We start from the raw sequence: 14,720 nt of genomic DNA, 5'->3' as shown, positions 1-14,720 counted from the left end.
GGGTGGGTACTCTGAGCTGCCGTTTGGTGCATAGACACAAACAACAGTCAGAACCCATCCCCCCACCCGAAGGCGGAGGGAGGCTACTCTCTCGTTCACCGGGGTGAACCCCAATGTGCCGGCGCCCCGCTGGGGGGCAATAAGTATACCCACACCTGCTCGACGCCTCTCACCGTTGGCAACTCCAGAGTGGAAGAGAGTCCAGCCCCTCTCGAGAGGGCTTGTACCGGAACCCAAACTGTGTGTGGAGGCAAGTCCGACTATGACTAGTCGCAACTTTTCTGCCTCGCTCACCAGCTCGGGCTCCTTTCCAGCCAGAGAGGTGACGTTTCATGTCCCAAGAGCCAGCTTCTGCAGCCGGGGATCGGACCGCAAAGGTCCCTGCATTTGTCACAATGCATTCAACCCCTTTGGCCCCTCCCGCAGGTGGTGAGCCCATGGAAAGGGGGACCCACATTTCCTTTTCAAGCTGTGCCCGGCCGGGCCCCATGGGCGAAGGCGCTCGCCTTCAAGCCCCACCTCCAGGCCTGGCTCCAGAGGGGGCCCCGGTGACCCGCATCCGGGTGAGGGAAATCTGTGTCCATATATCTTTTTAATCATAAGGGGCTTTTTGAGCTATGCGTTGTCTGGCCCTCACCTAGGACACTTTTGCCATGGGTGACCCTACCAGGGGCATGAAACCCCAGACAACATGGCTCCTAGGACACGCAAACCCCTCCACCACGGTAAGGTGATGACTCATGAAGGGGATGCATGGATTATGTGCTTGTAATTTTGATATATTGTTAGAAGAAATCTCATACACCAATACCAATCTCCAAATAACAATCTCTTTGACAGGCAGAATCAATATTATCGAAATGGCTATTTTGCTGAAATTCCTTTACGTATTTCCATTTTTCTCACAAAGTCAATTGTCAAAAAATTAGACACTTCAATATCTTCATTTATATGGAAAAACTCAAACCCTCAAATGAAAAAGACTTTTCTAGAGGCTGGTGGACTTGGACTGCCTAATTTCCTCTTTAATTATTGGGCATCAAATATTGTTGAAGTGCTCCACTGGAAACATTTTTATGAGTACAACAAGGGTGAAATTTGGGCACAAATGGAGCTGTTCACCAACCCGATATTATGGTTAACTTCCCTGGTGCCCCATGACAAAAAGCAACCAATAACCAACCCAATTGTGCCCAATCTCTTAAAATATGGTTTGCATTTAGCATTTCCCTCTCCGGCAGGTGGGCAAGCATTTTCCTATATCATCTAACCCTTTCTTTGTACCATCTGTGACTAATAAGGCATTCCAATGCAGGATTTGAAGTTCTTTAATGAACTTTTCTTAAATTGTACATTTAAATCATTCGAACTTTTAACTAGAGAGTGTGACATACCAGCTTCCAGCTTATTTAGATATCTACAAATATGTACTTTTTCGAAAAGACTATTTCCTTCTTTTCCTTATTTACCGCTCAAAAGTCCATTGGATGTAATTAGAGACACAGATCCACTTGGGAAGAGACGTATTTCAGCTCTCTACAAATTAATCCAAAACTTGAAACCTATGACTTGGGGAAAAAAACTAGAAATGCTTGGGAGAAAGATGTTAAATCTGTCATATCGGATGAAATAAGATAATAGACGATTTATCCTGTCTGACACGCATACACACATCCTCTCTATGTATACGTCATGGCTTGATACAATTCAAGGTGCTCCACCGGCTTCACTATTAGCAAAGATTTTTCCAGGGATAGATCCTTAATGTCCCAGATGGAGTCATGCTCCAGCCACTGAAGGGCATATGTTGTGGTCTTGTATTGCCTTAGATAATTACTGGGGTAATATATTTCAGGTACTATCATGCATTTGACTTAATAAGCATAAGGCTTAAACTTGAACTTCCGTACTACTACTTTTGGTGCAACACCACCACACTACAAGTGTAATAGACATCAGGAAGATGCTATTGCATTTGTTACTTTACTTGCTCAGAGGCTCATTTTATCAGTGGAAATCTGGCAAGGCCCCTCCATTTACACAATGGCCAAAAGAGGTGCTTTCTTCCATTAGAAAAGTTGTGTTACCGTCTCAACAAAAATTTTCTGTGACCTGGAACCCATTTGTGGATTATGTGAAAATGTTTTCTTTAGAGGTTTAGAATATTGGTTGTATACATCTGTGAAGATCATATCCCTGCAAGCATTTTGACGTCTAAAAGACGTCTATTAGACGTCTATATGCTACCCAGACGTCTTGGCTAAAACACGTCTAAAAAGGTCTAAAAGTGAAATAAAAGATGTCTGTGCCGTAGACGTCTATAGCGTCTATCAGATGTCTATCAGACGTCTATATGTGAAGGTTTTTTAGACGTCTACAGGATAGACGTCTATTAGTGAAAGTTTTTAAGACGCTTATTGAGTAGACGGTCGAAAGATCGTTAATACCAGCTCAGTGGCCTAGTGGTAGAGTGTCCGCCCTGAGACTGGAAGGTTGTGGGTTCAAACCCTGGCCGAGTCATACTAAAGACTATAAAAATGGAACCCATTGCCTCCCTGGTTGGCACTCAGCAGCAAGGGTTGGCATTGGGGGTTTAGATCACCAAATGATTCCCGAGCGCAGCACCGCTGCTGCTCACTGCCCCCCTCTCCCCCAGGGGATGGATCAAAATCACACGGGGATGGGTTAAATGCAGAGGACAAATTTCACCACACCCAGATGTGTGTGTGACGATCATTGGGACTTTAAAGTGCTAGGGACATCCCTTTTTTTTTTTCAATTAGAACGGAATTTGATAGAATGTATAAAGTGAACACATTTGCTGCATTGGAAATTAAAAATGGACACCGATTACTAAGAATAAAGCTGAAATGAAATGCCAGTTTATCGATCGGGTCCCGCACGAAGCCAAACTGGCGGCGCCATTACTGTGACGTCACAAGTTGTACAGCCGGATGTCAACAAACCCAAACAACATGGCAGATGATAGCGACAGCTCCGTTTCTAGCAGCAATATTAGCATAATTTTATCATTTTATCCGATTCAGAAACCTCTTTTGACGCAGAATATGATGACTCTAGCAGTTCACTTGGGCTGAGCTGAGCACATTTTCTGAATTGTGCCCCTCCCGTCACTCTGGTTAGGTTGGCATAGTAAAAAGTGCTCTTGGGGGCTTTAGAGTGCCGAGTTGATCTCGGCACATGAAGACATGACCACCTGCAACGTTTGGTTTAGGTTTTATAAGCATTTTTAATTTCATTGCTTAAATCGCATTTTCTCGACGAGCTGAGCACGTTTTCTGAATTGTGCTCCTCCCGTCACTCTGGTTGGGTTGGCATAGTAAAAAGAGTCGAGTGCCGAGTTGACCACTGCGCATGGAGAAATGAACATCTGCAGCGTTTGGTTTAGGTTTTAGGCGCATTTTTAATTTTATTTCTTAAATCGCATTTTTTCGACGAGCTGAGCACGTTTTCTGAATTGTGCCCCTCCCGTCACGCTTCGACATACTTTTCAAAGTCAAAGTCTCCTTTATTGTCAATTCCTCCGCATGTCAAGACACACAAAGAGATCGAAATTACGTTTCTCACTATCCCAGGGTGACAAGACAGCGTTCACAACGCACATTCAAATAAACAACACAGGAAAAATAAAACAAGAAGTTAAACAATAAGAGTGATAGCACGCTAGCCGCTCCCGATGCACAGCAGAGTCCGGAAAGATGACAGTCAACCAGGCCACTGTGAACACGAGCACACAGCAGGCACGCACTGTCCGGTTCGTGGATCCTATCAGGCGAACTCAACCCATCTTGTCGTCCCGCGAACGAATGTACGCCAGGATAATGGAAGGCACGGCTAGGCGAGCTGGGTTGGCCGCAAACCTGGCCCGACGTCTCCGCGCTGGCCCCTCTTCTCTTTTTGTTTACATTCACTGAAGCTAAACGCGTACAACTTGAGACGTCATGAGACGTCACTTCCGGCTGGCGGCTCGGTGCAGTCAAACTCGTCTGTGCGGCAAATTAAAATGATATTTTTCAGAGCAACAGCTTCCTTTTCGTTGTTTCGAACGTCAATTTATATTTATAAGCCCATAAGCTAACTAAAACCGATTTATACATATACCGGTGTCTCTAGCCCTTTAACTTAACTTTAATACCTATTAGCGCTAATCGCGCTAATAGCTAGTGATCATTTGAACATCTAGACGTCTATTCAACATTGAGGTTCTCTTCAATACATTTAACCTGATACTTACCTTTGTGTAGTTCCAGGATGTTGTGAAAATGCATTTGATTAGTGATGGTCCAGCGTGTAAAAATTTACATTTTTTAACATAAAAATAGGTTTCAGTAACAGTCATACTTATGTTAGCTGTAGATATAAATACACCATTTGATGTCAAAATTAACCAAAACGATAATTGAACCTAAATAAAAACATTTTTTCAAACATTATCCAACCATCACAAATATAAATGTGCAATGTTTAAAAATGTAAAAATATACATACAATATTAAAAAATGGGGGCTATTTAATAGAACAAAACTACTAAGTTACAATGTAAATATATACATATTTTATGTAGGACATATCAAATAAACAAAACAACCAGCTCGGCTTAACACAAGGGGGAAACAATATAAACATCACTCTCTTTTGGGGTTTTGATAGCCCCCTTTGCTACTCAGAGCCTGTTTTAATTTTAAAGCCATTGCGGTCCTTGTTTCATCATCTGTGCCCTCTGTGCGTGTCGCCAACAGCTTCTACAAAGATGAACTCGATAGACATCGGGCACCACCCATTGTAGACCTTGGGATTATTCTGGATAAGAAATGTGAATATGGGGGAAAAAAACGACTACCTGTAAAATAGTTTTTCCGTGATGCATCTCATGTCAATCGCACATTTCGAACATGAAGCAATCGCACAGGAACAAACAGACAGGTTTTTTTTTTATTCTATTTACCAGCGCTATCAGAGCAGTCTTCCTGAGGGCCCTCTGCATGAGTCACACACGAGCACGCATATTGAACGTTGTCATTGTCATTTGTATAGAGTCTAGACAACAACAGAAAAAAAAAATCAACATTGAGCGCAGCCACCACATCGTCAGCCTTCACTGTTGTCTTTTTTGAATCTACAGTACAGATGTCAAACTAATCATCTGTCCATGGTCTTGGAAACATGCAGGTCTTCAAATCAGCGGCCTCCTAACACAAGACTGCTTTGCAATCTGTATACAAGGAATTATGAACAGTGTCTCAGAAGAATGGAATTAAGAGTAGACAAAATTGAATTGAGGATTTTTTTTCTTGTAAATCAAGCAAAAAATAACTGAAAAGTTAGTAACTTTGACAGTACATTAATTAAACTAAACAGAACCCTACAGGTTCCATTTGTAAGCAATCAAAAGTGAGGGCGAGGACATCCAAAATTTTGATTAACCAATTTCTAGCTTAATCATTCTGTCATTCAGTCTTGCACCCTGTTTGTCATTTATTATCTTGGACATCGTGTCAAAGGTCTCCAGATCAGTCATGGACACCGTCCACTCTCTGCGTCACATTCTGAACGAGAGTTGAGGCTCCTCAGCCCCAATTGCCAGAAGGGGCTCCATGATGACCTTCAGAAACTCTGAGAATAAAGAGAAATAGAAATAAAATGCTCACTTAAATTACTGCAGCTATGACCCCTTTTTGAATGACTAATGCCTACAAAAAAATGCTTACTTTTCCCTGTCATGGGCGTTTCACACTCGCTTCCTAGCTGTTGAAGAATGAAGTAAATGTTAGCTGCAAGATTCAAATGAACCATTCTCCAATGATAAACTTTGCCCTGTTTAAAAAAAAAAAAAATGGCATTCTGTCTGTGCCTTTGAATGTGGTGCAATTTAATTTGGCTGTTGTACATATCCAATCACGTTATTTTAAAATAGTATTGATAAAATTGCTTGTTCTACAAGTTGTTATCCAAATGATGAAAATATACTGGGTAAACCTGGGTTTTATTTTGCACATTGACATCCGCCCCGGTTTCCGGAGAGTGAAAGTCAAGGCAATGACATGTCATGAATGCAAGTTCCATATTGAAGATTGCAATTACGCTTTTTGCATATGCTCGTCAGTAGCTAAGCATACATAAGTATATTCAAACCACCAATAACAGATCAATTTCCAAAGATAACGCAAGACAGTTGTGATTACTTCTACGATCAAGAATAAGTCAAAAATCAATATGTACCTTGTGGAGTCCGGTCAGTTTTTAATACAGATCCTCCTCTTTCATCCAGGCTTGGAGTCTGAAAAAGAGGGAAAGGGAAAAAGAGGTCTGATTTGATAATTCACCCATTAACCGCTATTAATCACATGACACAACACCATTTTAACTTTCGAAGTGATTTGCCTTAGAGCAGTGTTTCCCAACCACTGTGCCGCGGCACACTGGTGTGCCGTGAGAGACGTTCAGCTGTGCCGTGGGACTGTCCAATATTAATTACGAAGCGCATTGTAAACAGGATCGCCAAACCACTGGTCAGTTCGCGCAAGGCCTGGTCAGCCACTTGCTAATCGTGCATGTGTGGAGAATCGGAGAATCTTGAGATTTCATATTGTGTCGATATGATTGTATTGCATCGGCACATATTCAGTTTATGTGTGTGTTGCTTTGTGCTTTTGCTAACAGTGACAGACACTATGACGGTTGTGGTGCGTTTGTGGTCCGATGGAAATCAGAGAATGCAGTTCAACCGGAGAACCTGGATTGGTTATTTTTCACATACGTAAAATAAGCAGTCAAGTCGAGACTCCTCGACTGTGATAGCCACTCAGCTGCTGTCAGAACAGCAGAGCGTCTTTAAAAGTGACTTTGTTCATATTGTTGCAATATTTATAGACCTAGTCTAAAACAGTAAACAAAATCACGTTGATGCTTTTATTTTAATCACAATCACTTTAAATAGTTTATTTCTTACACCGTCTAAAACCTTTTTAAAAAACTGTCACTTTTATTTAAAAAAAGGAATACAATTTAAATAATATTTAGTATTTATTTCTATTAAATTATTCGACTGTCCATATATATATATATATATATATATATATATATATATATATATATATATATATATATATATATATAGAGGAATAGGACTCTACGTGTTTTGTTGTAATATAACTGATTTTAATATAGGAGCTTAACAGATTTTTGTTGGTGGTGTGCCGCAAGATTTTTTCCAATGAAAAGGTGTGCCATGAATGAAAAAAGGTTGGGAAACACTGCCTTAGAATTCCAAGCCCTGTTGAGCACAAAACAAAGTTAGGTGCACATTTTAATGACATCAGAAGATAAAAACCTACCTTTTCACGTGCCACTCCTTGAGCTAAATCTGGAGTCACAAATCACAACATGGGTAAAAAGGGAAATTACGTTGTTGGATTTTGTCCTCAATTTAGGGAGTGCGCTATCTGCGCCTCACGGCAAAAGCCATTGCCAATCACCTGTTATCCAATTTACTCACTGCGTGCTTGTTTGATTTCTTCAGATTTAGGAAAATGCTAAGACACTGAAGGAGAAATTAGACTTACACAGGTTGGTTTAGTTCAATCACAATTCTTGTTCAGAAAGCTGTTTTCAGGAAAATACAATACAGCGCTGGGCCTTTCAAGAGTGAAAAGTCTCCATTCAGAAAAGGCAACGTTCAAGGTTCTTTGGTCAGCTTATATTCAGTTGCACATTGTGGGCCGAGTTTGATGGGTGATGAGTCTTTGGGGTGGGGCAAGTTCGCAGCGGAGTTTGATTCCATGGGAGTGGGTGCTGGTTCAGTGAGAGCTGGTTCCGTGGGGTTGGGTGCTGATTATGGGCGATTCAATGTGTGTGGGGGCTGTTGTTTTCCATCCCATCTTTCGGCCTTGGCGATCACCTTGGCTGTTTTCCTCCTGGCGTTCTCCCTCTGGCACCTCTGCTAGTTTTATCTCCAAATGACCTTCCTGTAAACATTCTCCTCCGTTCTTGCACATACACTGTCGCACCTGATCCATTCATCATTCTTTCAATTTTATTATTTTGTACGGAATTATGTGAGTTTTTGGCTGTGACATCATCAATTTATTGATGTTCCCTGACTATGCAGTTTGTACTCACCACTTACCATGTTTTTGTTTGTTTGTTCTTTTGATACTCTATGTACTTGCTTACGTCATCATATTCTTAGTTTAATCATGCTTTCAACCATATATTTTCTTTGTTAGGCAAAATATTTCCCTCTGTCCAGAACGTTCAGTAGTAATCGAAAACTGGCGTCTAGCATTAGTCAAAATATTAGATACAATCAAGTACTGAACATTTTTAGACGACTTTGGCAGTGTCCGTGATTTAGAAAATCATCAGGCATGCATTAAACAGTTCCTTAAGGGTCATTAAGCTATTCAGGCAATATATCAAAAAACATTTGTTATTTCAAAGTGCTCAGAAATATATATCAGATCATAAAGTTATAAAAACCTTTCTCAATACCACTTATCAAAAATGTCTAGTTATGTCTTCTTTATTGATTTGGTGTGTAGGTATAATTATATGCTTAAAATGTTTCTTTTATTGATTTAATATGTGAATATACTTGTCTGCTTATGTACTTTATTCAATGCGGTTTGAGCATATCTGTTTTTGTAGCTTGGCAGGACCTTTTGTATTTCGACCCCATTCCTTCAACATCTTTGCCATGCCATCAGAAAATATCAAATTTGTGATCTATACTTACTGTTTGATCTTGTTTTTGTTTTATAATAGCCATGGCGATTTTTGAAAGCGAGCTGCTGACATCTGCAAAAGCAATGCCATTATTTACATTGGGTTTGAATTCACATATGAATTGTAAATGCATACGGCTTAACCTCTTGTCAAAAATAACATTTCTTTTTTAAATGTAGGCAGTTATATGCCTTATATGTAGTTATAAGCTTTCAAAAATATTTTATTCACTTGAGATTTTTTTTACTCAAGAAAACCTCTACATACACTACATACACAAACTTTTCGGAATTTGAAGCAAATTCACTTAAGCTACCATCAACGTTTAGCGACCATTAATGTTTGTGTCAGCTCTTCTCTTCACAAAAGCAACTAGTCACATAGCAAAAACGAAGGACTAGCAGGCAAGCTACAATTTGTCCAAGCTTGAAATCGATTGATAATGAAATGGACAAACTTTGCAGGACACAAAAATCAGCTCTTACTGAAAAACCTCGAAGGCTCACCTGATACCAGACTTCCTTTGTGTCTTTTTTTTATTTTGTCTTTAGAAGCAACAGGCTCAAACCCATAGGCCACTTTACTTGCGCTGCACACTTCTTCTTGTTTTTTATACGGTGGCGCACAATGTATGCATGTGTCTGCCCCTAGCGTTTCGAACGAAGCAATACAACATTACAATCCTATCCAATTACAGTTGGTTTAGGGGTCAATATTTCATATTTGATGGATTTAATTTTGGCATCTATGGAATGACCTAATATAGACTTCTATATCAGGTTACAGAAATAACCACACTTCACAGGGATCATTAGTTGTTTAAAACAAAGCAATACAAAATATGTACATTATTTATACAACTTATAGCCGGTTTAAGGTTTAATATTTCATATTTCATATTTGATGGTGGGGACAAGCGGTATAGAAAATGGATCGATGGATGGATGGATGGATGATTTAATTTTGGCCTCAGTTTACAGAAATAACCACACTTCACACGGATCAATGGTTGTTTAAAACAAATCATTACAACTTCTGTAGATTATTTATACAATTTACAGCTGGTTTAGGGTTTAATATATCGTATTTGATGGATTTAATTTTTGTTTGTCTATGTGTGCCCTGCGATTGGCTGGCAACCAGTTCAAGGTGTCCCCCGCCTACTGCCCGATGACTGCTGGGATAGGCTCCAGCACGCCCGCGACCCCCGTGGGGACAAGCAGTATAGAAAATGGATGTATGGATGTATGGATTTAAATTTGTCATCTATTTTAGGTTATTCCATAGCCCTAATATCTGTTTACAGAAATAACCACACGGATCAATGATTGTTTAAAACAAAGCATCACAACTTCTGTACATTATTTATACAACTTACAGAATGGTTTTGGGTTTAATATTTTATATTTGATGATTTAATATTGTCATCTATTTTAGGTCCCATGTTGACCGCATCATCCGCCGACCTGTTATATATGATCATATTTGATGGATTTAATTTTGTCGTATATTTTAGGTTATTCCATAGCCCCAATGACACTTTACCATAGGTGTCAAACTCAAGGCCCCGGGGGCCAGATACGGCCCGCTACATCATTTTATGTGGCCCGTAAAGACATGTTTTCCATCACCTTTGTGTCATTACCAAAGAGAAACAATGTCTTCACTTTAAAAAAAAATAGAGATTGCTGGCAATTTTTATTACCATTTGTCTTTTTAAAATATTTGAACAATTTTTATTACTCTTGGATTTCAAAACCAATTACTCTTCAGTTTGTTTTGCAGCCTATACTGTATATAGAAGACAATAAAAATCATAATGGCCCTCCGAGGGAAACTATGACTACGATGCGGCCCGCAACAAAAATGAGTTTGACACCCTTGCTTTACACGGATCAATGGTTGTTTAAAACAAAGCAACACAACTTGTTTTGGGTTTAATTCAAGATTCAAGAGTTTTTATTCGCCATGTTTGAACGTGCCAAACAGAATTTGACTTCGGTACATCACAGCCTCTGTTCAACATTTAGGTGACTAACAACACTCAGGACATGTGAAAAAATGACAAATATTCTCAAACATCCCCTGATGTTAAACTCCAAGGAGGTCAAGGAACAACTCAAAACTCCAGCTAGGGGAAATGAGAAACCTTGAGAAGAGACCACAGATGGGAGGGTCCCTCTTCCAGAATGACCAGGCTGCAATGGATGCAGAGAGGACACATAGTACAAACAGTGTAGACAATTCAAAAAAGATGTGGCGAGCAGGATGTTATTGCACAGCGATGACTCTGAGACTCTAAGAGTGGTGTGAGTTCATCAGAGCAACAGCCTGGGGGAAGAAGCTGTCTCTGTGTCTGCTGGTTTTGGCGTACAGAGCTCTATAACGCCGTCCGGAGGGGAGTAGTTCAAACAGACTGCAGCCTGGGTGAGAAGGGTCTGTAGAGATATTACTTGCACGTTTCCTGGTCCTGGACAGGTACAAGTCTTGGATAGATGGGAGGTTGATTCCAATTATCATTTCTGCAGTCCTGAATATCCGTTGCAGTCTGTGCTTGTCTTGTTTGGAGGCCGATCCAAACCACACAGTGATGGAGGTGCAGAGGACATACTGGAAGATGGCAGTGTAGAAGGTCTTCAGCAGCTCCCGCAGCAGGTTGAACTTCTTGAGCTGTCTCAGGAAGTACAGCCTCTGCTGGGCCCTCTTCCGGACAGAGTCTATGTGGCCGGTCCCGAGAGATTGTGGTTCCCAGGAATTTGAAGGTGTCTGTGGAGAGAATAGTCTTACTGCGGATAGCGAGGGGTCAAAGTGGTGAAGGGTCTCGCCTGAAGTCCACTGTCATCTCCACGGTCTTGAGCGGGTTCAGCTCCAGGTGGTTTTGGCTGCGCCAGTGGACCAGCCGCGCCACCTCTTGTCTGTACGCAGTCTCGTCACCGTCCCGGATCAGTCCGATGAGAGTGGTGTCGTTTGCATACTTCAGGAGCTTCACAGGAGAGTCACCTGAGGAGAAATCGTTGGTGTAGAGAGAGAAGAGCAGTGGGGAGAAGACGCACCCCTGAGGGGCGCCAATATTGGTGATCCGGGTGTCAGACAGGTGGAGGCACGCATCCCGAGCTGGATGAGCTTCTGTTGGAGGATGTCAGGAGCGATGGTGTTGAACGCCGAGCTGAAGTCCACAAACACGATCCTGGCGTATGTTCCTGGGGTGTCCAGGTGATTCAGGATGTAGTGCAGTCCCATGTTGACCGCATCATCCACCAACCTGTTATATATGATCATATTTGATGGATTTAATTTTGTCATCTATTTTAGGTTATTCCATAGACCTAAAATCAGGTCACAGAAATAACCACACGTCACACGGATCAATGGTTGTTTAAAATAAAGCAACACGACTCCTGTACATTATGAATACAACTTACAGAATAGTTTTGGGTTTTATATTTCATATTTGATGATTTAATATTGTCTATTTTAGGTCTATGCGTAGACCTAAACTAGACGTCTAAATTAGGTCTGTGTGTAGACATAATATAGACGGCGATCAGGTTACAGAAATAACTACGCTGCACCCGGATCAATGGTCGTTTAAAACAAAGCAATGCAACCTCTGTTCATTATTTATACAACCTACAGCTGGTTTAGGGTTTAATATTTCCTATTTAATGGATTTAAATTTGTCGTCTAATTTAGATGTCTATTTTAGGTCTATAAAATAACCTAAAATAGATGTCTATGTCAGGTTACAGAAAGTTAAAGTCCCAGTTAAAGTTAAAGTCCCAATGATCATCATCACACACACATCTGGGTGTGGTGAAATTTGTCCTCTGCATTTAAAAAATAAGAATAACCATTTCACATTTACAGATCAATATGCTTGTTAAACACAAATCCAAACAACTTATGTACATTATTTATACAACTTACAGCTGGTTCAGACTTTAAAATTTCGAAATATGATCATATTTTATGTTTTTAATTTAGACATCTATTTTAGGTTTACACCGAGACCAATTTTAGACATCTAAATTAGGTCTATACATAGACCAGACGTCTAATAGATGTCTATGGCTGACAGGGATCCCTATTTGATGCCCTTCTTTTTCTTATTTTAAATCCTCGGGTCGGGTGGTAGGGGGGAATTCCTGTATTTTTATTTACTTTTTGCTCCTTTCTTAATTTGTTTCACGTGCAATGTTGTATCTGTATCAATGACTACAATCTGTACTTTATTATGTAAAACTGATGAAGTTTGAAAAAAACAATGTAGCGGGTCAAGAGCATGGCAAACCTGAGGCCTTAGGTGATGAAGCAGCAATCGCTCCAGAGTCTTCATCACGTGTGAAGTCAGCACGACTGGTCTGAAGTCATTTAGCTCAGCAGGTCACGGTTCCTTTGGGATAGGGATGATGCATGGTGCCTTCCACAGCTGAGGCACCACACCCTTTTCTAGACTGATGTTAAAGATACGCTGTAGTGGGTCACCCAGCTCTAAATCAACGCTAACCTCACCCCCCATTTCCCACAGACTCACTGTGCAGGACATAAAACAGGAGCTCAGCAAAGTCAATCCCAGCAAGGTGACTGGACCGGACGGAGTTCCTGAGAAAGTACTCAGAGCCTGTGCTGATCGGCTTGTACAGGTCTTCACCATGATCTTCAACCGCTCCCCCACATGGGTGGTTGATAGGGTGAACAGGTTTCAGGGGTCACCTCTGAAAACTGGTTAATCAGTGCAGAGGGTCTTATCTCTTTGTTTTACAAAGTTGTGTAAACAGACACTAGTGGAGCATCTTTAGATAACGAGCTCAGAAAGAATGTTTGCACAACATTGGAAAGTTTCAACAACTGAAGGGAATATGGAAATTTTTCACGAGTCAAGGAAAGGTGGAAAGTTTTAACAGAGTTAATAGTTTCAAAATGTGGTCAAATGATTTCATACAGTGAGTTATAATGCATTATTACATACATTATATACGTATGTACATTATATAAATAAAAGCAATAAAACATTGCTTAAGTCATTTTAACATACAAAAAAAAATTACAACAAAACTTAACATTAGCATCAGTGGTAAAATGAGACAGGTAAAAAAACATGCGTACATGATTGCAACACCGGGCGGTTGGGCACTCCGGTTTCCTCCCACCTGGTAGGCGTATTGAGCACTCCAAATTGTCCCTAGATGTGAGTGCGAGTGTGAATGGTTGTTCGTCTGTGTGCCCTGCGATTGGCTGGCAACCAGTTCAGGGTATTTTCCGCCTACTGCCAAATGACTGCTGGGGCAGCCTCCAGCACACCCGCGACCCCCGTGGGGACGAGTGGTACAGATAATGAATGGATGGATGATATTTGATCTATTTCTGTTGTTTTGTTACAGCTGCATCTGTTGTGAAGCACTATGTAAATAAAGTTGTTGTATTTTTTTTCCAGGAGTACATCGCCAAGCAGTTTGGCCTGATGCAGGGTCAGATCGGCTATGACATCCTGGCAGAGGACACAATCACAGCACTATTGCATAACAACCGCAAGCTGCTGGAGAAGCATATCACCAAGACCGAAGTGGAGACCTTTGTTAACCTAGTCCGAAAGAATCGTGAGCCCCGGTAGGCATGCCATCGCAGCACAGCAGTTAGTGTGACAGAGAGCGTAATTGCACTTATTCTGTCTACAGTTTTTTGGACTACCTATCGGACTTGTGTGTCTCCAACAACGTGGCCATCCCCGTCACTCAGGAACTCATCTGCAAGTGTGTGCTTGAACCCAAAAACCAGGACATCCTCATTAAGACAGAGTGAGCGTGGTGGGATGTGGGTAATGGCGCATGCATACTGATAATCACACTGGATTTGATTATTTTTCCTGCCGTTCATTCCAAATTAGCAAAGGCCAGATTATTGTCATATTATCAAGATTATCAAGAGCATGTATCCTTTTTGGTGGGATGTGCTAACACTAGAAAGCCCAGAACATT

The 14,720-nt window shown here is 41.0% G+C and overlaps 1 protein-coding gene and 2 long non-coding RNA genes across 5 annotated transcripts in view; 1 reads left to right on the top strand and 2 right to left on the bottom strand.

Moving 5' to 3' along the window:
• Positions 1–14,720, top strand: part of itpr3 (inositol 1,4,5-trisphosphate receptor, type 3) — a 459,677-nt gene that overhangs the window by 138,987 nt on the left and 305,970 nt on the right. Inside the window, exons 16-17 of the mRNA XM_049754123.2 lie at positions 14,180–14,352; positions 14,421–14,540. Of these exons, the coding sequence (XP_049610080.1) occupies positions 14,180–14,352; positions 14,421–14,540 (293 nt within the window). The remainder of the gene's footprint in view (positions 1–14,179; positions 14,353–14,420; positions 14,541–14,720) is intronic.
• LOC125988701 (uncharacterized) lies at positions 4,514–6,877 on the bottom strand. Of its 3 annotated transcripts, none has more exons than XR_011086417.1 (4): positions 6,403–6,877; positions 6,241–6,298; positions 5,730–5,766; positions 4,514–5,634 (listed from the first exon to the last, which is right to left on the bottom strand). It is a non-coding gene; the product is annotated as an uncharacterized lncRNA (long non-coding RNA). The 3 variants fall into 3 exon arrangements; XR_007488443.2 differs by having other exon boundaries at positions 4,514–4,821; positions 4,967–5,634; positions 6,241–6,876; XR_007488442.2 differs by having other exon boundaries at positions 6,241–6,873.
• Positions 10,686–13,459, bottom strand: LOC125988721 (uncharacterized). The gene is made up of 3 exons (XR_007488477.2): positions 13,280–13,459; positions 13,037–13,199; positions 10,686–12,007 (listed from the first exon to the last, which is right to left on the bottom strand). It is a non-coding gene; the product is annotated as an uncharacterized lncRNA (long non-coding RNA).

This window comes from Syngnathus scovelli, chromosome 2 (assembly GCF_024217435.2).
Source record: "Syngnathus scovelli strain Florida chromosome 2, RoL_Ssco_1.2, whole genome shotgun sequence".
NCBI lineage: Eukaryota > Metazoa > Chordata > Actinopteri > Syngnathiformes > Syngnathidae > Syngnathus > Syngnathus scovelli.
Note: the sequence above shows the minus strand (reverse complement) of the source record. Positions and strands in the feature narration are given on the sequence as shown.